Below are 21,185 nucleotides of genomic sequence, written 5' to 3'. Positions count from 1 at the left end.
TTCGGGTTGTGGCCAAACCTTCAAGCACCCAGTAGAGGTTTAGACACTACCTAGGAGACGGGGGCGGGGGTTCTAAGGCACCCCCCTCCAATCCAGTTACCATTAAGATAATTTGCATCACATTTACATCCAGCCCTGGGCCTTGGAGGTTGAGGATGGTCCCTTGGGTCCCAAGACAAGCTGCCCCTCAGAGGCTCTCAGCGCCCAGGGGACAGGGGGTGGAGCCCTTTGCACAGCCCTGCAGTGCAGCTGGGGCAGGAAGCGAGAGTGGGGAGGAGGGAGGCCACAGCCCGCGGAGGCAAGGCGGGTGCAGGGCTTCTGGGGACAGAGGGAGGTGCCAGAACTTGAGCCCTGAGGCCCTGCTGGCCCCTGGGCGCAGGCCCAGCTCCGGCCCCCAGGGATGGACCTCGTGGATCCGGACATTTTCAATAGAGACCCCCGGGACCACTACGACCTGCTGCAGCGACTGGGTGGCGGCACATATGGGGAAGTCTTTAAGGTGAGAAAGCCCCTCTGTCCCCAACACCCTCAAACTAGTGGCCTTTAAGGCAAGGCCTCGGTAGGGAGGAGGCTGCAAGAGGGGGTCCCAGTCCTTGACCTTGACTCAGGGATGCTGAGGAGGGACGCTGGCAAATGGAGCCTGCCTGACTGCCGACTTCCCCTTTGCAAGGCTCGAGACAAGGCGACAGGGGACCTGGTGGCACTGAAGATGGTGAAGATGGAGCCTGGTGAGGAGGGAACCTGGAGCTCCTTCCCCACATCCCCACCTTCGCCTCCTGGGACACTGGGATCACCTCCCTCGTAGCTCTCTCCATGCGAGCTGCCTTTCTCTCCCACCCTCCTCACAGATGATGATGTCTCCACCCTTCAGAAGGAAATCCTCATATTGAAAACTTGCCGGCACGCCAACATCGTGGCCTACCATGGGAGTTATCTCTGGTGATGAACCTCAGACCCACCCTGGCACCCAGCCCAGCCCCTAACCCAGAGCCTCCATTTCTTGATGGGGGTACCCTCATTTCTTTTTTTTTTTTTTTTTTTTCATTTTTTTTCTTTTTTTTTGAGATAGAGTCTTGTTCTGTTGCCAGACTGGAGCGCAGTGGCATGATCTCGGCTCACTGCAACCTCTGCCTCCCGTGTTCAAGCAGTTCTCTGCCTCAGACCCCCGAGTAGCTGGAATTACAGGCGTCCACCACCCCACTCGGCTAATTTTTATATTTTTAGTAGAGATGGGGTTTCACCATCTTGGCCAGGCTGGTCTTGAACTCCTGACCTCGTGATCCATTGGCCTTGGCCTCCCAAAGTGCTGGGATTACAGGTGTGAGCCACCGTGCCTGGCCTTGGCACCCTGAGTTCTAACCTTGAACTTCCATTTCTCACCATAACCCGGCCTTCCATCCTGGACCCCCATTTTTGACTGGGCTAACCCTACCCTGATCCTCACTCCTAAGTCCCACTTTTCTGACCAGAGCAGCCTCTAATCTAATCTCCAATCCAGAATTCCCATTTCTGATCAAGAGTACTCCAAACTGATCCCTTCATAGTAACGGAATTGGAAATCAACTCCCTAGAAACGAAGCTCTCATCATTCTGCCCTCTGGCTCCCCCAGGTCCACTCTCTGTTCCTTTAATATAAACTTCTAAATTCCCTGATCCCCAAATTAATATTCCAGATGTCCCAATACTGACCTCTGCTCCCCGGAACAGATGCCCTGGGCCCCTCTGTCCCCTCCAAATCTCCACAACCCGTGGAGATCTCTGCCCTACCTCCTAGGTTGGCGTGGGACGGCAGAGGGGTCCCGCCCAAAGGTCTAGGTTTGAGTTGACTTGCCCCGGAACTCACATTTCCTCTCTGAGCCTTAACTTCCTTGTCTGTGAAACGGGAATGAAACCACCTCACTCTGGTAGACAAGGAGAGATGGAGTGATGAGAGCTGTTACATTAAAGTTCTTACTGATCTAGAACAAGACAGAAGCAAACCGGGGACTTTCCCGCAAATAATAATGTATTACTGCTATTATTATTCTTACCCTTGAAACACTGCAGGTTGCAGAAACTCTGGATCTGCATGGAATTCTGTGGGGCTGGTTCTCTCCAGGACATCTACCAAGGTTAGAGAAAGCACAAGGGGACCCAGGCAACCCTCCCACCCCCACCCCCCAACCCCGACCCGAATTCACCTCTTCCGTCTGTGTGTGTGTATCTCACAGGAACTGTCTTTCTGGGCCATATTTCAAACTCCTGGGCTGAGCTGATCCTCTTGCCTTCAGCTGCTGAAGTGCTGAGATTACAGGCTTGAGCCACCGTGCCTGGCTTTTTAAAATTTAATTTAATTTAATTTAATTTAATTATTTTAAAAAATATAACTGCTGGGCCTGGTGCGGTGGCTCACGCCTGTAATCCCCACACTTTGAGAGGCTGAGATAGGTGGATCACCTGAGGTCAGGAGTTCAAGACCAGCTTGGCCAACATGGTGAAACCCCGCCGCTACTGAAAATACAAAAAATTAGCCAGGCGTGGTGGCAGATGCCTGTAATCCTAGCTACTTGGGAGGCTGAGGCAGGAGCATCACTTGAATCTGGAAGGCAGAAAATCTCTGATTCCTTCCAACCCTAGACCTCAAATGTTAGAAAAGGAAGGACTTCATTGAGAAGTCCTCAGGGAAACTGAGGTCCACAGAAAGGAAGTGAATCCCACAGCTGGTCTGTAAGACCTAATGTCTGACGGCCTTTCTCTGTCTCTCTGACTTTCCGCCTGTGTGTTCTTCCCTTGTCATCCTCTGGGTCTCTCTCTAAATTTGTCTCCCCACATTTTGGCCTCTGACCTCTGTCTTTGTCTCATTTTTTTTGGTTTTTTCAATCCTGTTCCTTCTGTATGTCTCATGTGTGATCTGCCCCCGTTTCTCTGTCTCTCTCTGTCTCTGTGTCTCTGTGCCTTTCCTTATTTTGCAAAGTCATATCACGCCCCTGCTCAGAGCCCTCCTACAGCTTCCATTTCTCTCGGAGGAGAAGCCCAGACTCCTCATCAGGGTCCACCCCAGGCTGGCCGACCTCACCTCCTCCCACTTTCCTCCTCCCCCTCCACTCCACCCCACCGCCTTTGCTGCTTTCCAGACCCACCAGGAACTGTCCCACCTGGGACCCTGCACTTGCTGTGGCTAGTCCCACTCAGAGTGGAGCCCTCACGTCTTCACCTGCTGTCACCTTCAGAGAGCAGCCGTGACTGACCACCTCTGTGAAATGTCATAGCCCCTCCTCCTACGTGCCCCTTTCTTGCTGTATGTTTCTTCCTATTGTCTTTCAGCGTCTGAGGAACTACATCATATTCTACTTATCTTTCTTACTTTCTTTCTTTCTTTATTTTTTCTTTTTCTTTTTCTTTTTCTTTCTTTCTTTTCTTTCTTTTTTTTTTTTTTGAGACAGAGCCTCCTTCTATTGCCCAGGCTGGAGTGCAGTGGTACGATCTCGGCTCATTGCAACCTCCACCTCCTGGGTTCAAGCGATTCTCCTGCCTCAGCCTCCTGAGTACTTGGGATTACAGGCATGCACCACTATGCCTGGCTAATTTTTGTATTTTTAGTAGAGATAGGGTTTCGCCATGTTGCCCAGGCTGGTCCTGGACTCCTGACCTCAAGTGATCCACCCGCCTTGGCCTCCCAAAGTGCTGGGGTTATAGGCATGAGCCACTGCGCCAGCCCTATTGGCCTCTTTTATTTGCATCGCTGCCTCTTTCTGTTGCTGACTACCCCACCATCTCCCCCTCCCACTGGTCCCGTCCTGTTTCCCCTCTCCCTATGGCACCCTCTTAGCTGGTGTGGGGGGGCAGGACTCCCCAGCCCAGGTTCCCTGGCTCCCATCCAACGCCTGGCCTGGCCGGGGTGACCTTTGCAGTGACAGGCTCCCTGTCAGAGCTCCAGATTAGCTATGTCTGCCGGGAAGTGCTCCAGGTAAGGAGAGGCCTGGGTATTCTGGGGAGAGGAGAGGAGGGGAGCCCCCACTCCAGCCCCCAGACACTCACAGTCCCCTTGTCCACCCTTCTCCCCAGGGACTGGCCTATCTGCACTCACAGAAGAAGATACACCGAGACATCAAGGTGGTCTGGGGTTACAGGGATGCTGTTGGGGGGTGGGGCCCAGGAGATGGGCGTGGCATTTCGGGGACTCAGGGATCAGGGTAGTTTGAGCTGTGGGGAAAGAGTCTCCGCAGCCTCCCATACCCCCTCTCATTCCCAGGGAGCTAACATCCTCATCAATGATGCTGGGGAGGTCAGATTGGGTGAGTAAGGCTGGGGGTTGAGCAGGGGGGCTGACTGGGGGGCTGGAGGCACAGTGGACCCCAGATCACTATGTCTCCCTCTGCTTCCAGCTGACTTTGGCATCTCGGCCCAGATCGGGGCAACGCTGGCCAGACGCCTCTCTTTCATTGGGACACCCTACTGGTGAGGGGTGCCCAGCGGGCAGCTAGGGGTGGAGTGGGGCTCAGTGGTTTTTCCCACCGTGGTTCCCCGGGATCCTCCTTCCTGGCTTCGTTTCCCTGTCTCTTCCTTTCTCCATGGAAGATTCTTTCATTCTCTCTGGGTGTCTCTTGAGTTTTCCACTTTTCTCTCTCGTTTTGTGCCCTTTTCTGCCCGTTGCTCTAGGTGCTTGTGTTGGTTTTTATCTTGATTTATCTGTCCCTCCATATCCATTTCTGTTTCTTTCCTCTAGCTCAGTTTGTAGCGCTCTCTGTCTCTTTGTTTCTGTCTCTCACTCTCTTCTCTGCCTCTCTGTCTTTTCATTTTGTTTTGTTTTTAGAGACAGGTTCACTGTGCCTCCAGCCCCACTGTGGCCCAGGCTGGATTGCAGTGGCACAATCATGGCTCACTGCAGCCTAGAACTCCTGGGCTCAGGAGATCCTCCCACCTCAGCCTCCCAAGTAGCTGGGACCACAGGTGTACACCATGACACCTGGCTAATTTTTTTTTTTTTTTTTTTTTTGAGACGGAGTCTCTCTCTGTCGCCCAGGCTGGAGTGCAGTGGCGCGATCTCGGCTCACTGCAAGCTCCGCCTCCCGGGTTCACGCCATTCTCCTGCCTCAGCCTCCCGAGTAGCTGGGACTACAGGCGCCCACAACCGCGCCCGGCTAATTTTTTTTTGTATTTTTAGTAGAGACGGGGTTTCACCGTGGTCTCGATCTCCTGACCTTGTGATCCACCCGCCTCGGCCTCCCAAAGTGCTGGGATTACAGGCGTGAGCCACCGCGCCCGGCCACCTGGCTAATTTTTTAAAAATTTGTGTAGAGATGGTGGTTTTTTTTTTTTTTTTTTTTCTTGAGATGGAGTTTTGCTCTGTTGCCTAGGCCAGAGTGCTGTGGCACAGTCTCAGCTCACTGTAACCTCCACCTCCCGGGTTCAAGCAATTCTCCTGCCTCAGCCTCCAAGTAACTGGGATTACAGACGCCTGCCACCACACCCAGCTAATTTTTGTACTTTTGGTAGAGATGGGCTTTCGCCATGTTGGCCAGGCTGATCTCAAACTCCTCACCTCAGGTGATCTGCCTGCCTTGACCTCCCAAAGTGCTGGAATTACAGGCAAGAGCCACCATGCTCAGCCGAGATGGGGTCTTGATAAGTTGCCCAGGCTGGTCTCAAACTCCTGGGCCTAAATCATCTGCCTTGCTTAGCCTCCCAAAGTGCTGGGATTACAGGTGTGAGCCATCGCGCCCAGTCTGCATCTTCGTCTTCGTCTGCCTGTGTCTGTCTTTCCTCCCGTCCCTCTGTCTCTCCGTCTGACTCTGTGTGCTGCATCTCCCCTCAACTCCTTCTCCTTCTCTGCCCCTCCTTCCCTTCCTGTCCCCATGCCACCTCTGGCTCTCTGAGTGTGTCTCCCCCCAGGATGGCTCCAGAAGTGGCAGCCGTGGCCCTGAAGGGAGGATACAATGAGCTGTGTGACATTTGGTCCCTGGGTATCACGGCCATCGAACTGGCCGAGCTACAGCCACCGCTCTTCGATGTGCACCCTCTCAGGTAGGCAGGTGTGGGGTCCCCAGGCCCAGAGATCCTGTCCAGCCCTGGCCCAAAGCCCACCCTCAGCTTCTGCCTTCCATCCCAGGAACCTCCAGTTCAGGGATCGCCACTTGAGCCTACCTTGGCACATGCTGCAGCTCTATTTTTTAAATTTAATTTAACATTTTATTTTATTTTTTATTTTTTAAGACTGAGTCTTGCTCTGTCACCCAGGCTGGAGTGCAGTGGCGCAATCTCAGCTCACTGCAACTTCCATCTCCCGGGTTCAAGCTATTTTCCTGCCTCAGCCTCCCAAGTAGCTGGGACTACAGGTGTGCACCACCACGCCTGGCTAATTTTTGTATTTTTAGTAGAGATGGGTTTTCACCATGTTGGCGAGGGTAGTCTCAAACTCCTGACCTCAGATGATCTGCCCACCTCAGCTTCCCGAGGTGCTGGGATTACAGGCGTGAGCCGCTGCACCTAGCCTATCTTTTATTTTAATTTTTATATATTTATTTATTTTTGAGATGGAGTCCCACTCTTGTCACCCAGGCTGGAGTGCAGTGGCACGATCTCAGCTCACTGCAACCTCTGCCTCCCAGGTTCAAGTGATTCTCCCGCCTCAACCTCCCAAGTAGCTGGGATTACAGGCAAGCGCCATCAAACCTGGCTAATTTTTGTATTTTTTGGTAGAGATGGGGTTTCACCATGTTGACCAGGCTGGTCTCGAACTCCTGACCTCAGGTGATCCACTTGCCTTGGCCTCCAAAAATGCTGGGATTACAGGTGTGAGCCACCACGCCCATTTTAAAAATTAATTAATTTATTATTATTATTTTTAGAGACAGGATCTTGCTCTGTCACCCAGGCTGGAGTGCAGTGGCACCATCGTAGTTCACTTCAGCCTTGAATGCCAGGGCTCAAATGATCCTCCTGCCTTAGCCTCTCACATAGCTGGTCCTACAGGCCCACATTGCCATATCCAGCTATTAAAAATTTTTTTTTTTTTTGTCTCACTATGTTGCCCCAGGTGGTCTCCAACTCCTGGGCTCAAGCTGTCCTCCCGCCTTGGCCTCCCCAAGTGTTGGGATTACGGGCATGAGCCACTGCACCTGGCCTTGCCGTAGCTCTACCACGCCATAAGCGGCTTCCCTTAGGAGAGGTATCCTGGTGCACTGTAAAACCCGAACCTCACTTCCATGCTGTTTCTCACTTTGCCCTCTGCTGACCGTAATGCTACTAGGAACCCCTCAAGCCATGAGGTCTGGCCCCCTTGAAGGTCTGAACTCCATATCCTTTCCCTACTATTCTAGAGTTCTCTTCCTCATGACCAAGAGTGGCTACCAGCCTCCCCGAATGAAGGAAAAAGGCAAATGGTACGAGAGAGTGACAGGAGGGAGGGTGAGCGAGGGCGGGGCTGGGGCTGGGTGGCCTGATGGGAGGGTCTCTGGTCCCCTCACCCAGAACCTGGCTTCTTCTTCCCAAGGTCCGCTGCCTTCCACAACTTCATCAAAGTCACCCTGACTAAGAGCCCCAAGAAACGACCCAGCGCCACCAAGATGCTCAGTGTAACCCTCCCTTCCCCAAGACCCTCAGCCCAGAATTCCCCGGGGCCTTCCACAACTCCCGAGGACATGGATAACTTCGTTCCACGGAGTCCCCGTGGCCTTCCGAAGTCCCTAATGCCTCAGAATTTCCCAGGACCACCGTCCACCACTAGAGACCCTCTGGGCTATACCCCAAACCTTTCCCAAATCCCCTGAGTTGCCAGAACTCACAAATTCCCAAAGGACTCAAGACTTGTTCCTGAGTGTCCTCTTGAATCCCCAGGGAACCACAGTCTCTTCCAAGACAACTGTGGAATTCTCCCAGCCCTGCTCTGAGAAATGTAAATTCTAATTCCTAAAAATTTCTTAGACTCCCCAGGCTGGCTGGGCACGGTGGCTCATGCCTGTAATCCCAGCACTTTGGGAGGCTGAGGCAGGTGGATCACTTGAAGTCAGGAGTTTGAGACCAGCCTGGCCAACATGGTGAAACCCCGTCTCTACTAAAAACACAAAAATTAGCCGAGTGTAGTGGCACGCGCCTGTAATCGCAGCTGCTTGGGAGGCTGAGGTGGGAGAATCACTTAAACCCAGGAGGCGGAGGCTACAGTGAGCCAGGATTGCGCCACTGCACTCTAGCCTGAGTGACAGGGAGAGACCCTGTCTCAAAAAAAAAAAAAATTAGCTGGGCATGGTGGCATGAGCCTGTAATCACAGCCACTTGGGAGGCTGAGGCAGGAGAATTAATTAAGCCCAGCAGGTGGAGGTTGCAGCGAGCCTAGAGTGTGCCACTGTCTGGGTGACAGAGTGAGACTCTGTCTTAAAAAAAAAAGAATACCCCAGACCTCTGACAGTTCCCTGGATTTCCCCGCCCTCTTCATCCACTGGCACCTTCTCCCCAGCTAGATTCCTTTAGTCCAGTCCCCAAGGCCCTGTACCAGCCCTCTCTGTCCATACCAGCCCTCTCTATCCACTCCAGCCCTCTGGATATGGACACCTCTTCCCTCCCCCAGCATCAACTGGTATCCCAGCCTGGGCTGAATCGAGGCCTGATCCTAGATCTTCTTGACAAACTGAAGAATCCTGGGAAAGGACCCTCCATTGGGGACATTGAGGATGAGGAGCCCGAGGTGAGCGCCTTGGTTGACAAGAGCACTGGGGACCACTTGGTCTTTCTCAGGCTGTGCCTGCTGCCGGCAGTGCCTTCCCGCTGCCTCTCTTAGGGGGAGAACAGGCAGGGAGGATGGGGAGCTTGGTACAAGGCTGTGTGCCCAGAGGGTTACAGGAAAGCAGATGGACCCCGGGCAGGGTAGGGGGCTGCTTGGGGGTCCTGAGCCCTGACGTGGCTGCCCCTCTGCCCAGCTACCCCCTGCTATCCCTCGGCGGATCAGATCCACCCACCGCTCCAGCTCTCTGGGGATCCCAGATGCAGACTGCTGTCGTGAGTAGAGAATCCTTATCTCTGGGGACACCTGACCCTATAATAGACCTAAGAGACCCCCTTCCCTTACCATCAGGCCACCAGAGACCCTCAGTATCATCTGATCCTATAAGAGACCCCAGACAATCTCATCAGCACCTGACCTACAAAATGACCGTAGAGGCTGGGCGCGGTCGCTCACGCCTGTAATCCCAGCACTTTGGGAGGCCAAGGTGGGGGGGATCATCTGAGGTCAGGATGTTGAGACCAGCCTGGGTAACAGGGTGAAACCCCGTCTCTGCTAAAAATACAAAAATTAGCCGGATGTGGTAGTGCGCGCCTGTAGTCCCAGCTACTCAGGAGGCTGAGGCAGGAGAATTGCTTGAATCTGTGAGGTAGAGGTTGCAGTGAGCCAAGATTGTGCCACTGCACTCTAGCCTGGGCGACAAGAGCGAGACCGTCTCAAAAAAAAAAAAAAAAAAAAGCAAGATGACCATAGAGTCCCCAGGGAGACCTCAGAAATCTCATCAGAACCTCAATACCCAAACGGATCCCAAAAACCTCTGTAACTATATTGAGCCCCCAGCTTCCTGATCCCAAAGCTTATTTATTTGTTTATTTATTTTTTTATTTTTTTGAGATGGCATCTTACTCTGTCACCCAGGCTGGAGTGCAGTGGTGCGATCTCGCCTCACTGCAAGCTCCGCCTCCCAGGTTCATGCCATTCTCCTGCCTCAGCCTCCCGAGTAGCTGGGACTTTTTGTATTTTTAGTAGAGACGGGGTTTCACCATGTTAACCAGGATGATCTCGATCTCCTGACCTCATGATCCACCCGCCTCAGCCTCCCAAAGTGCTGGGATTACAGGCGTGAGCCACCACGCCCGGCTATTTGGTTTTTTTTTTGTGACAGGATCTTGCTCTGTCCCCCAGGCTGGAGTGCAGTGGCGTGATCACAGCTCACTTCAGCCTCAAACTTCTTGTGCTCAAGGAATCCTCCCACCTCAGCCTCCTGAGTAGCTGGGACTACAGGCTTATTCACCACATGTGGCTAACTTTTTTTGTTGTTGTTATTGTTGCCCTGGCTGTTTGTTGTTGTTGTTGTTGCCCTGCCACTCTGTTGCCCAGGCTGGAGTGCTGGAGTGTAATGGTGCAATCTTGGCTCATCGAAACCTCTGCCTCCTGGATTCAAGCGATTCTCCTGCCTCAGCCTCCCGAGTAATTAGGATTACAGATGCGCACTACCATGCCCGGCTAATTTTCGTATTTTTTTTTTTTTAGTAGAGACGGGGCTTCACCCTGTTGACCAGGCTGGTCTTGAACTCCTGACCTCAGGTGATCTGCCTGCCTCAGCCTCCCAAAGTGCTGGCATTACAGGCGTGAGCCACCGTGCCCAGCCACTTGGCTAATTTTTAATCATTTTTTGTAGAGATGGGTTCTCGCCAAGTTGTCCAGGCAGGTCTCAAACTCTGGGTTCCAGTGATCTACCCACCTCACCTTCTGAAGTACTGGGATTATAGGCATGAGCCACTGTACCCGGTCTTGATCCCAAACTTGACCCCCAAATGAGGTCCCTGTAAACCAAGACCCCTTTCCCTAAGGGACAGTTCCCTGAGATCCTTTGCAGTCCCTAAGATCCTGACTGCAACCCCCCTGCCAATTCTACTCTTTCTGTTCTTAAGCCCATCTCACTACCCCTTGCCCCCATCTCACAGTGGGTTATCTTCCCCACACATCCTAGGGCGGCACATGGAGTTCAGGAAGCTCCGAGGAATGGAGACCAGACCCCCAGCCAACACCGTGAGATGCTGCCCCCAACTCCCCACCACACCACCTGCTTCCCTGAGGCCACTGCTGACCCTTTTCCTACCCCACAGGCTCACCTACAACCGCCCCGAGACCTCAGGAGCAGCAGCCCCAGGTCAGGGACCCCAGGGAGGATGGGGAGGGGGCTGGAATGTGGGCAAGGCCCCCAAGACTCATACCCATCACCCTTCAGGGAGCAACAGTCAGAGTCTTCCGACGATGACTATGACGACGTGGACATGTAAGTGAGGCCCTGCCTGCAGCTCCACAGGCCCCACCTCAGCCTCCACCTTCCTACAAGCCCCTGATGTGACCTTTCCTCCACTCCTGACCCCGCTGCACCCCTGCCTGTCTTCTAGCCCCGAGCCCTGAGCCCTGACTAGACCCTTGATGCAGCCCCTCTGCCCAGCTACCTAGACCCTATTCCCTAACCACCTCCCTTAACCCTTCACCTCCAACCCCTGACCCCCAACCTGATCCCAGTTCCAGCTCCAGCTCCCACTTTCCTTCCACCTTTTTTTTTTTTTTTGAGACAGAGTCTCACTCCGTGGCCCAGGCTGGAGTGCAGTGACGCAGTCTCAGCTCACTGCAACCTCGGCACCCCGGGTTCAAGCGATTCTCCTGCCTCAGCCTCCTGAGTAGCTGGGTTCACAGGTGTACCTACCACGCCTGGCTAATTTTTAATTTTTTTGTAGAGACAAAGTCTTACTATGCTGCCCAGGCTGGTCTCGAGCTCCTGGGCTCAAGCCATCCTCCTGCCCTGGCCTCCCAAAGCACTGCGATTACAGGCATGAGCTACCATGTCAGGCCTGGTTATTAATCCTTTAATCCTCAGCTCCAGCCAGAACCAGTCATCCCTTAATCCTCCTGACCTCAGACCCCAGTCCCAGGCCTCCAGCCCAGAACCATGCCGTCTTCCCTGGGTCCTTGTTCCCCACGCCCCCAACTATTTAGCCCATCTTTGTGTTTCAGCCCCACCCCTGCAGAGGACACACCTCCTCCACTTCCCCCCAAGGTAAGGCCCTGGGCCAGAGCTGGGAGGATGGGGCCCCAGGGCCACTGGGTGCCAGGAGGCCAGGTCCTTAGATGCTGGGATACTGGGATCTCCAGGGCAGGGAATCGGGGAGACCAGGATGGTGGCTACATTGGGATCTGGAAGTGGTATCCCTCAACCTCAGGGGGGGATTCAAAATATTTAGCCTCTTGGACACTGGTCAGTAGCTGGTCCTAGGAAGCCCCTGCTGTATCCAACATTAACCCATCAGTTTCTGAAGTGTGTTGATGTCCAGGCTGGGGGTGTCCGGGGAAGGCTGGAGGGGGCGCAAGATGTTGTGGGGGAGGGTCAGAGCCGTGGCTGTTAGTTCTGGTGGAGGCAGGGACTGGAGTTGCAAAAGGGTGCCCTCTCTGAGATCATCTGATGTATTTCCCCACGCTCTGTTCCTGTCTCCAAAGCCCAAGTTCCGTTCTCCATCAGACGAGGGTCCTGGGGGTATGGGGGATGATGGGCGGCTGAGCCCGGGGGTGCTGGTCCGGTGTGCCAGTGGGCCCCCACCACACAACCCCCGTCCTGGGCCTCCCCCATCCACCAGCAGCCCCCATCTCACCGCCCATTCAGGTAAAGGGACAGGCTAGGGTGGAGGGTGGGAGGAGTGGGGAGTCTTGGGGGCTGATTTTCCCCTAACCCCTCTCAGAACCCTCACTCTGGAACCCACCCTCCCGGGAGCTCGACAAGCCCCCACTCCTGCCCCCCAAGAAGGAAAAGATGAAGAGAAAGGTGAGGTTCAGCTCTGCTGAGGACTTGCACCTCTGGACGGGGCTGGGGATGCCTGGTGAGGTGGGGAGGGGGTGGCAGGACGGACAGTAACAACAGGTGACATTTGGTGAGCACTTCTCTGTGCCTACACTGATCTCCTGTCATTACATGGCATAAAGCTTTACAGAGTGAAGAAGCTATCACAGAGACATTATCCCCCATTTCACAGATGGGGAAATTGAGGCACAGAGAGGGTAAGTGGCTTACCCAAGGTCATATAAATACCTCTGAGGAGGCTGAGGCAGGATCGTTGTTTCTGCTTTTTTTTTTTTTTAAGACAGAGTTTCACTTGTTGCCCAGGCTAGAGTGCAGTGGCAGGATCTCAGCTCACTACAACCTCCGCCACCCTGGTTCAAGTGATTCTCCTGCCTCAGCCTCCGGATTAGCTAAGATTACAGGCATGCGCCACCATGTCCAGTTAATTTTGTATTTTTAGTAGAGGCAGGGTTTCACCATGTTGGTTAGGCTGGTCTTGAACTCCTGACCTCAGGTGATCCACCTGCCTTGGCCTCCCAAAGTGCTGGGATTACAGGCATGAGCCACCGCGCCCAGCCTGCCTTTTTTTTTTTTTTTTTTTTTTTTTTTTTTGAGACGGTGTCTTGCTCAGTCGCCCAGGCTGGAGTGTGGTGGTGCGATCTCAGCTCACTGCAAGCTCCGCCTCCCGGGTTCACGCCATTCTTCTGCCTCAGCCTCCTGAGTAGCTGGGACTACAGGCGCCCACCACCACGCCTGGCTAATTTTTTTGTAGTTAGTAGAGATGGGGTTTCACCGTGTTAGCCAGGATGGTCTCGATCTCCTGACCTTGTGATCCGCTGGCCTTGGCCTCCCACAGTGCTGGGATTATGGGAGTGAGCCACTGTGCCTGGCTTAAGTTTTTTTTTTTTTTTTTTGAGACAGAGTCTGGCTCTGTCGCCCAGGCTGGAGTGCAGTGGCCGGATCTCAGCTCCCTGCAAGCTCCGCCTCCCGAGCTTACACCATTCTCCTACCTCAGCCTCCGGAGTAGCTGGGACTACAGGTGCCCGCCACCTCGCCTGGCTAGTTTTTTGTATTTTTTTTTTAGTAGAGACGGGGTTTCAACGTGTTAGCCAGGATGGTCTCGATCTCCTGACTTTATGATCCGCCCATCTTGGCCTCCCAAAATGCTGGGATTACAGGCTTGAGCCACCGCGCCCAGCAAGTTTTTTTTTTTTAACGGAGTCTCCTACTGTCACCCGGGCTGGAGTGCAATGGCGTGATCTCAGCTCACTGCAACCTCCGCTTCCCGGATTCACGCGATTCTCCTGCCTCAGCCTCTGGAGTAGCTGGGACTACAGGTGCATACCACCTGAGGTAATTTTTTTTTTTTTTTTTTTTTTTGAGACAGAGTCTCGCTTTGTCACCCAGGCTGGAGTGCAGTGGCATGATCTCACCTCACTGCAACCCCCACTTCCTGGGTTCAAGTGATTCTCCTGCCTCAGCCTTCTGAGTAGTTGGGATTACAGGTGTGTGCCACTACACCCGGCTAATTTTTGTATTTTTAGTAAAGATGGGGTTTCTTCATGTTGGTCAGGCTGGTCTCGAACTCCCAACCTCAGGTGATCCGCTTGCCTCAGCCTCCCAAAGTGCTGGGATTACAGGCATGAGCCACCGCACCCGGCTACTAAAAATTTTAAAAATTAGCTGGGCATGGTGGCACACACCTATGGTCCCAGCTACTTGGGAGGCTGAGGTAGGAGGATTGCTTGAGCCCAAAAGTTAGAGTCTTTTGACGAGATCCATCAAAACCTCCATGAGTCACCACCACATATGCAGTTATCCGAAGAGCCAAGATCTCAAAAAATTTTACCTCTCATAAATGGAGATGTACAAAAAGAACATCTCTTTATTCAGAAAGTTTCAGTGTTTTTACGTACACGCATAATGCCTACACACATAGTCAGTGTTGTGATAATGTACCTTTGTGGGATCAAATTTGCCAAAAAATGCATAAAATGAATTAGAACTATCTAGTCTTTTTTTTTTTTTTTTTTTTTTTTTGAGATAGGATCTCGCTCTGTCGCCCGGGCTGCTGGAGTTTAGTGGTGCAATCATGGCTCACTGCAGCCTTGACCTCGGAGACTCAAGCAATCCTCACACCTCAGCCTCCCTAGTAGCTGGAACTATGCACTTGGCTAATTTTTTTTTTTTTTTTTTCTGAGATGGAGTCTTGCTCTGTTGCCCAGGCTGGAGGGTAGTGGTGCTATCTTGGCTCACTGCAACCTCTGCCTCCCCAGTCTAAGCTATTGTCCTGCCTCAGCCTCCCAAGTAGCTGGGACTACAGGTGCCTACAACTACGCCCAACTAATTTTTGTATCTTTTGTAGAGATGGAGTTTTGCCACGTTGGCCAGGCTGGTCTCAAACTCCTAACCTCAAGTTGTCTGCCAGCCTTGGCCTCCCAAAGTGCTGGCATTACAGGCATGAGCCACCACGCCTGGCCCAGCTTGGCTAATTTTTTAAAAAATGTTTTATAGAGGCAGGGTCTCACTATGTTGCCTAGGCTGGTCCTGAACTCCTAGGCTTAAGTGATCCTCCCGCCTTGGCCTCCCAAACTGGTGGGATTACAGGCATAAGCCTGGCCAGTTACCGGCTAAGAGTATGTATAATTTATCTTCCAGTACTGAAAATGATTAAAAGATGAAATACATAGCATAGTGAATTATATATATATATGTGTGTGTGTGTGTGTGTGTGTGTGTGTATATATATATATAGTATATATATATATATATATAGTATATATATATATATATACTGGCCAGGCACAGTGGCTCATGCCTGTAATCCCAGCACTTTGGGAGACCAAGGCAGGTGGATCTCCTGAGGTCGGGAGTTCAAGACCAGCCTGGCTAACATGGCGAAACCCTGTCTCTACTAAAATACAAAAATTAGCCAGGCGTGGTGTTGTGCACCAGTAATCCCAGCTACTCAGGAAGCTGAGGCAGAAGAATTGCTTGAGCCTGGGAGGCGGAGGTTGCAGTGAGCTGAGATTGCACCACTGCACTTCAGCCTGGGCAACAGAGTGAGACTCCATCTCCAAAAACAAAACTGATAGCTGGGAGTGGTGGCTCACGCCTGTAATCCCAGCACTTTGGGAGGCTGAGGCAGTTGAATCACATGAGGCCAGGAGTTCAAGACCAGCCTGGGCAACATGGCGAAACCCCATCTCTACTAAAAATACAAAAATTAGCTGGGTGTGATGGCACACACCTGTGGCCCAGCTACTCAGAAGGCTTAGGCATGAGAACTTGGGAAGCAGAGATTGTAGTGAGCTGAGATCATGTCATTGCATTCCAGCCTGGGCAACAGAGCGAGAATCCATCTTAAAAAAAAAAAAATGCTGATGATTTAGGATAGTAGAGGAAAAAGTAAAAAAAGAAATAGATAACAAAAAAATAACAAACTGAAAAGAAAACTCAATATATGAAGAAGTATATTACGGGGTAGATTATGGGAAATTGCGCCAAGGTAAGAGGCAGGATTTGAACCTTGGCACTCTTGCTCTAGAGTCTTAACCACTGCCCCTTCCTGTTCCCTGCTCTCTTTGCCGGATCTGCTGCTTGGCCCCGCGGCGACCTGCCCAGGGATGCGCCCTTCTGGTAAAGTTGTTCAATGGCTGCCCCCTCCGGATCCACAGCACAGCCGCCTGGACACATCCCTCCACCAAGGGTGGGCATTCTGGAGGGTCAAGGAGATCCTGCAGGGAATGGGGGAGCAGAAGTAGGGATGGGGAGGAGCCTAAGGAAGGCACAAAGGCAGGGACAGGGAGGAACTTAATGGGGTTGGGGTGTGGCCAGGCGGAAACAGGGGCGGAGCTTGTCCTTTCACTCAGGATTTGGTGATCAAAGATGCATGGAGGGCAGCCAGGTGCCGTGGCTCACGCCGGTAGTCCCAGCACTTTGGGAGGCTGAGGTGGGTAAATCACTTGAGGTCAGGAGTTCAAGACCAGCCTGGCCAACATGGTGAAACCTCGTCTCTACTAAAAATACAAAAATTAGCCAGGCGTAGTGGCACGTGCCTATAATTCCAGTTACCAGGCTGAGGCAGGAGAATTGCTTGAATCTAAGGGGTGGAGGTTGCAGTGAGCCGAGATCATGCCACTGCACTCTAGCCTGGGCAACAGTCTCAACAACAACAACAACAACAAAAAAAAAAAAAAAAAAAAGGGGGAGAGGGATGAGTTGGAGAGTGAAACTAGGAATATTGGAATTCAGAGGCCAGGAGTGTCAGAATATAACAAAAAGGTTAGAGTTTGGGGCACAGGAGAGATGGACAGCTGGAGGTTAATGATAGGGAGACTGGGAGCAGCATTTTGGGGTGAGGAATTTTAGAGATTAGGATGCAGCCAGAAAGGGACAGAATCTAGAGATCAAAGAGATGAAGACAAGGTCAGTGTTAAAGGAACAGGTCACACTGGACAGAAAAAGTCCTATTTGGGGGTGTCTGAGTTTGAAGGTCAATGTTAAGATAGGATTGGCATTAGGGTATCAGAACTGGGGAGGAAGAGGGGAGGCAATCAGAGGATTATTTTGGGGGGCAGGTCTAAGGTTGGGGTCAGTTAGGTTCAGAAGACAGTGGGGCAGAGATGAAAAAACCACCAGAATATGGGTAGTCAAAAGGAGGGAGAATGAGACTGGCTTGAGGGACCGTCTGCTCTGGGTTTGTTTGGGGAAACAGAGGCTGGCAGTATTGGTTTGGAGAAAGAATAGAGGGTCAGAGCTGGGGCCACAGTGTCAGTGTTTGAGGCCAGGTGGGGATCTGGGAGGTCCCCGAGGATGAAGTCGGTCCCAGGGTCCTCGTCTGTGCCTCCAGACCAGCACCTGCTCCTGGGCGCAGAGGAAGGTATCTTTATCCTGAACCGGAACGACCAGGAGGCCACGCTGGAGATGGTGAGGAACCATACCGGGCAAGGGCAAGGGCAAGGGCTGGAGTCGGGGGTTGCTGGGGTATCACCAGAGCCATCTCTCCCGTTCCCCGCAGCTCTTTCCTAGCCGGACTACGTGGGTGTACTCCATCAACAACGTTCTCATGTCTCTCTCAGGTCTGGCTGTGGGCAGCAGGTGGGATGGGGGCGGAGGTTAAGGGGTCAAGGGTTGGGGGGCTGGGAAGTAGATGGGGAAAGCTAAAAAAAAAAACTTCGACTCCTTGGTCACAAAGTCCTAGGTTCAAATCCCAGCCACTTTTTCACCGTGCTCCCCAAGCCTCAGTTTCTCCATTTGGAAAATGGGGTTCACAATAGTCCTCACCTCTCGAGTCAATTTTGAGGTAGTTTCTACAATAAATTAGTCTTTTTTTTTTTCTTTTTTTGAGACAGTCTCGCTCTGTTGCTCAGGCTGGAGTGCAGTGGCTCACTGCAACCTCCGCCTCCCGGGTTCAAGTGATTCTCATGCCTCAGCCTCCTGAGTAGCTGGAATTACAGGTGTGCGCCACCACACCTGGCTAATTTTTGTATTTTTAGTAGAGACAGGGTTTTACCCTGTTGGCCAGGCTGGTCTCAAACTCCTGACCTCAGGTGATCCGCTTGCTTTGGCCTCCCAAAGCGCTGGGATTATAAGCGTGAGCCATTGCACCTGGCCTAAATTAGTCCTTTTTTTTTTTTTTTTTTTTTTTTTGAGATGGAATCTCACTCTGTTGCCCAGACTGGAGTGCAGTGGTGCAGTCTCGGCTCACTGCAACTTCTGTTTCCCATGTTCAAGCGATTCTCCTGCCTCAGCCTCCCGAGTAGCTGGGATTGCAGGCACCTGCCACCACGCCCGGCTAATTTTTTGTATTTTTAGTAGAGACGGGGGTTTCACCATGTTGGCCAGGCTGGTCTCGAACTCCTGACCTGGTGATCCACTTACCTCGGCCCCCCAAAGTACTGGGATTACAGGTGTAAGACACCGTGCCTGGCCCTAAGTTAGTCTTTAAATGGCTTTCACGTTCAGATGACAATCAGAACTTATTCCGTACTTTACTAAGATAGAGTGAGCAAGTTATAGATTTAAAAATCCGGACCAGGTGCAGTGGCTTATGCCTGTGATCCCAGCACTTTGAGAGGCCAAGGCAGTAGTATTGCTTGAGCCCAGGAGTTCTAGATCAGCCTGGGCAACATAGTGAGACCTCGTCTCTACTAAAAATTAAAAATATTAGCTGGGTGTGGTGGCACACACCTATGGTTCCAGCTACTCGGAAGGCTGAGGTGGGAGGATCACTTGATCCCAGAAGTTAGAGGCTGCAGTGAGTCATGATCATGCCACTGCACTCCAGCCTGGCAGACAGAATGAGACCCTGTGTCTCAAACATAACAATAAATAGGCCGGGTGCGGTGGTTCACACCTTTAATCCCAACACTTTGGGAGGCTGAGGCGTGTGGATCGCCTGAGGTCAGTAGTTGGAGACCAGACTGGTCAACATGGTGAAACCCCGTCTCTACTAAAAATACATAAATTATCCGGGCTTGGTGGCATACACTTCTACTCCCAGCTACTTGGGAGGCTGAGGAATGAGAATTGGTTGAACCTAGGAGGCAGAGGTTGCAGTGATCCAAGATTGTACCACTGCACTCCAGCCTGGGTGACAGAGTGAGACTGTCTAAAATAATAATAAAAATAAAAGAAATAATGTCTAGTTTTGGGGGAAACACCAAGCCAAATAGGATTCATGAGTTAGTGAAAGCCACATCTGTAATGACAAACTAGAAGATTTTCTAGATGTGTTTATTCTAAAACTTTGTAATATGTGTAACTGGCTGGTTATGTGTCCAGAGTTTCTGATGTGGCTACAAATACCACGAGAGTAGGGAACATATTTATTATGCTCATCACTGTTCACCAGAGCCAAGCACAGCAGGCCTGGCCTACAAGGAGCCTTTAATCTATGTGGAGTGAGAAATGAATGAACGAATGAATAGTACTTGAGACTTGCAGGCTTGGGAGTCTCAGACAAAGGGATGGGGCTGAGGGAAGGGATGGAGGAAAGGAAGTGGTAGATGGGATCCTATAACTGCCTGCTTCCCCCCCCCATACACACACCCTGCAGGAAAGACCCCCCACCTGTATTCTCATAGCATCCTGGGCCTGCTGGAACGGAAAGACACCAGAGCAGGAAACCCCATCGCTCACATTAGCCCCCACCGCCTACTGGCAAGGTACCAGCTCCCAATGAATGGCACCACAGAGCCTTATAATTTCCCCCATGTCCCCCTGCCTCCTGCTGTCCTGCCCCTCTTCACGCCTACCTGTTCTCCAGGAAGAACATGGTTTCCACCAAGATCCAGGACACCAAAGGCTGCCGGGCGTGCTGTGTGGGTGAGAGAGAGCTTCACGGGTGTGCAGAGAGTGGGCGGGGCCGGGCCAGAGGAGGGGCTTGAGCTGCATCCACCTGAGGTTAAGAGTTAAGGCAATGTGTCCAGAACCCAGAAGATGGGTGGTAGTGTGGGCCTTGTGGGAGGGTGGCGAGGAGGGTAGAGGGCATTGATTTTGACTCATCCTTGCCCACGCCACAGCGGAGGGTGCGAGCTCTGGGGGCCCGTTCCTGTGCGGGGCATTGGAGACGTCCGTTGTCCTGCTTCAGTGGTACCAGCCCATGAACAAATTCCTGCTTGTCCGGGTAAGGGGCTTGGGAGGGTGCTGGGAACTCTGAGGCGTGGATGGCTAAGGCCTTGCACCCTTTGCGCTTCTATCAAGAGCTCCGTGAAGCCCCACCTCCGTCGAGGCCCCACCCCAATCCTCCGAGGTCCCGCCCACCTGCGGTCTGCGCTGGAGCCTCGCCCTTCTGAGGCCATCCTGATCCTTAAGCGCCGCCCCTCACACCTGGGCCTAATTATTCCTTAGGCTCAATGCTGCCACTCCCTGGGTCTCCTAGTACAGCCCATTTAGAGCCTGTCCCTTTGAGTCTCTAAGCAGGTTTTGCTATCTTTGGGGCCCTGCCCCTCTGCCGCCCAGGTGGCATGCCCGCACGTGGAAGCCACACCCACTCGGAGGCCGCTCCCCCCGTTTTATGGAGGCACCAGGCCTTACCCCCTGACGTTTCTAGTCGGCATCTCCCAAGACTTAGGGTTCTGGTTCGGAAGTCCCAGGCGGGCTCCAAGCCACGCCCCCTGAGGCCCCGCCCTGGACCACCCCTTAGCCCGCCCCTCCCTGTGCGGCCCGCAGCAGGTGCTGTTCCCACTGCCGACGCCTCTGTCCGTGTTCGCGCTGCTGACCGGGCCAGGCTCTGAGCTGCCCGCTGTGTGCATCGGCGTGAGCCCCGGGCGGCCGGGGAAGTCGGTGCTCTTCCACACGGTGCGCTTTGGCGCGCTCTCCTGCTGGCTAGGCGAAATGAGCACCGGTGAGTGGGTCGGAGTCTTGCTGAGGGCGGGGCTGCTGGGGGCGGGGCTTATCAGGTTCGGAGGGGCGGGGATGGAGGCGGGGCTTCGCTTAGCCTGACGCACTACCGGCCTGAGAAAGGGCTGGAAGGGCGGGAAAGGGAGAATGGCAGGTTTTAGTTAATTGGGGAGACTGATGATGGGGTGGGGCCGGGATGGTGGGCGAGGTTTAGCCCACTTGCTGGGGAACTGAGGCAGTGGCTAAAGCAGAGGTACTGGCCTTCTGGAGGTGGTGTGGGGAAAGGGGAATAGGGTG

The 21,185-nt window shown here is 52.9% G+C and overlaps 1 protein-coding gene and 1 long non-coding RNA gene across 3 annotated transcripts in view; one reads left to right on the top strand and one right to left on the bottom strand.

Moving 5' to 3' along the window:
- Nucleotides 1-326: 326 nt before the first annotated feature.
- MAP4K1 (mitogen-activated protein kinase kinase kinase kinase 1) overlaps nt 327-21,185 on the top strand; it is a 28,147-nt gene continuing 7,288 nt past the window's right edge. The window contains exons 1-26 of one of the 2 annotated variants that reach the window (XM_045379307.2): nt 327-499; nt 671-728; nt 849-939; nt 2,047-2,111; nt 3,891-3,946; nt 4,045-4,092; nt 4,232-4,274; nt 4,365-4,437; nt 5,872-6,003; nt 7,299-7,361; nt 7,472-7,553; nt 8,543-8,659; nt 8,892-8,970; nt 10,689-10,747; nt 10,825-10,868; nt 10,947-10,994; nt 11,726-11,768; nt 12,206-12,368; nt 12,445-12,527; nt 16,167-16,251; nt 17,395-17,471; nt 17,563-17,623; nt 19,603-19,711; nt 19,813-19,871; nt 20,069-20,172; nt 20,718-20,892. In XM_045379307.2, the coding sequence (XP_045235242.2) occupies nt 401-499; nt 671-728; nt 849-939; nt 2,047-2,111; nt 3,891-3,946; nt 4,045-4,092; nt 4,232-4,274; nt 4,365-4,437; nt 5,872-6,003; nt 7,299-7,361; nt 7,472-7,553; nt 8,543-8,659; nt 8,892-8,970; nt 10,689-10,747; nt 10,825-10,868; nt 10,947-10,994; nt 11,726-11,768; nt 12,206-12,368; nt 12,445-12,527; nt 16,167-16,251; nt 17,395-17,471; nt 17,563-17,623; nt 19,603-19,711; nt 19,813-19,871; nt 20,069-20,172; nt 20,718-20,892 (2,116 nt within the window). In that variant the 5' untranslated portion in view covers nt 327-400. Of the gene's footprint in view, nt 500-670; nt 729-848; nt 940-2,046; nt 2,112-3,890; nt 3,947-4,044; nt 4,093-4,231; nt 4,275-4,364; nt 4,438-5,871; nt 6,004-7,298; nt 7,362-7,471; nt 7,554-8,542; nt 8,660-8,891; nt 8,971-10,688; nt 10,869-10,946; nt 10,995-11,725; nt 11,769-12,205; nt 12,369-12,444; nt 12,528-16,166; nt 16,252-17,394; nt 17,472-17,562; nt 17,624-19,602; nt 19,712-19,812; nt 19,872-20,068; nt 20,173-20,717; nt 20,893-21,185 lie in introns of both variants that reach the window. The other variant, XR_012427559.1, reaches the window with a different exon arrangement.
- Nucleotides 16,001-20,257, bottom strand: LOC123570236 (uncharacterized). The gene is made up of 2 exons (XR_006694293.3): nt 19,802-20,257; nt 16,001-16,279 (listed from the first exon to the last, which is right to left on the bottom strand). It is a non-coding gene; the product is annotated as an uncharacterized lncRNA (long non-coding RNA).

This window comes from Macaca fascicularis, chromosome 19 (genome assembly GCF_037993035.2).
Source record: "Macaca fascicularis isolate 582-1 chromosome 19, T2T-MFA8v1.1".
NCBI classification, from domain to species: domain Eukaryota; kingdom Metazoa; phylum Chordata; class Mammalia; order Primates; family Cercopithecidae; genus Macaca; species Macaca fascicularis.
This window is presented reverse-complemented; position numbering and strand designations above follow the sequence as displayed.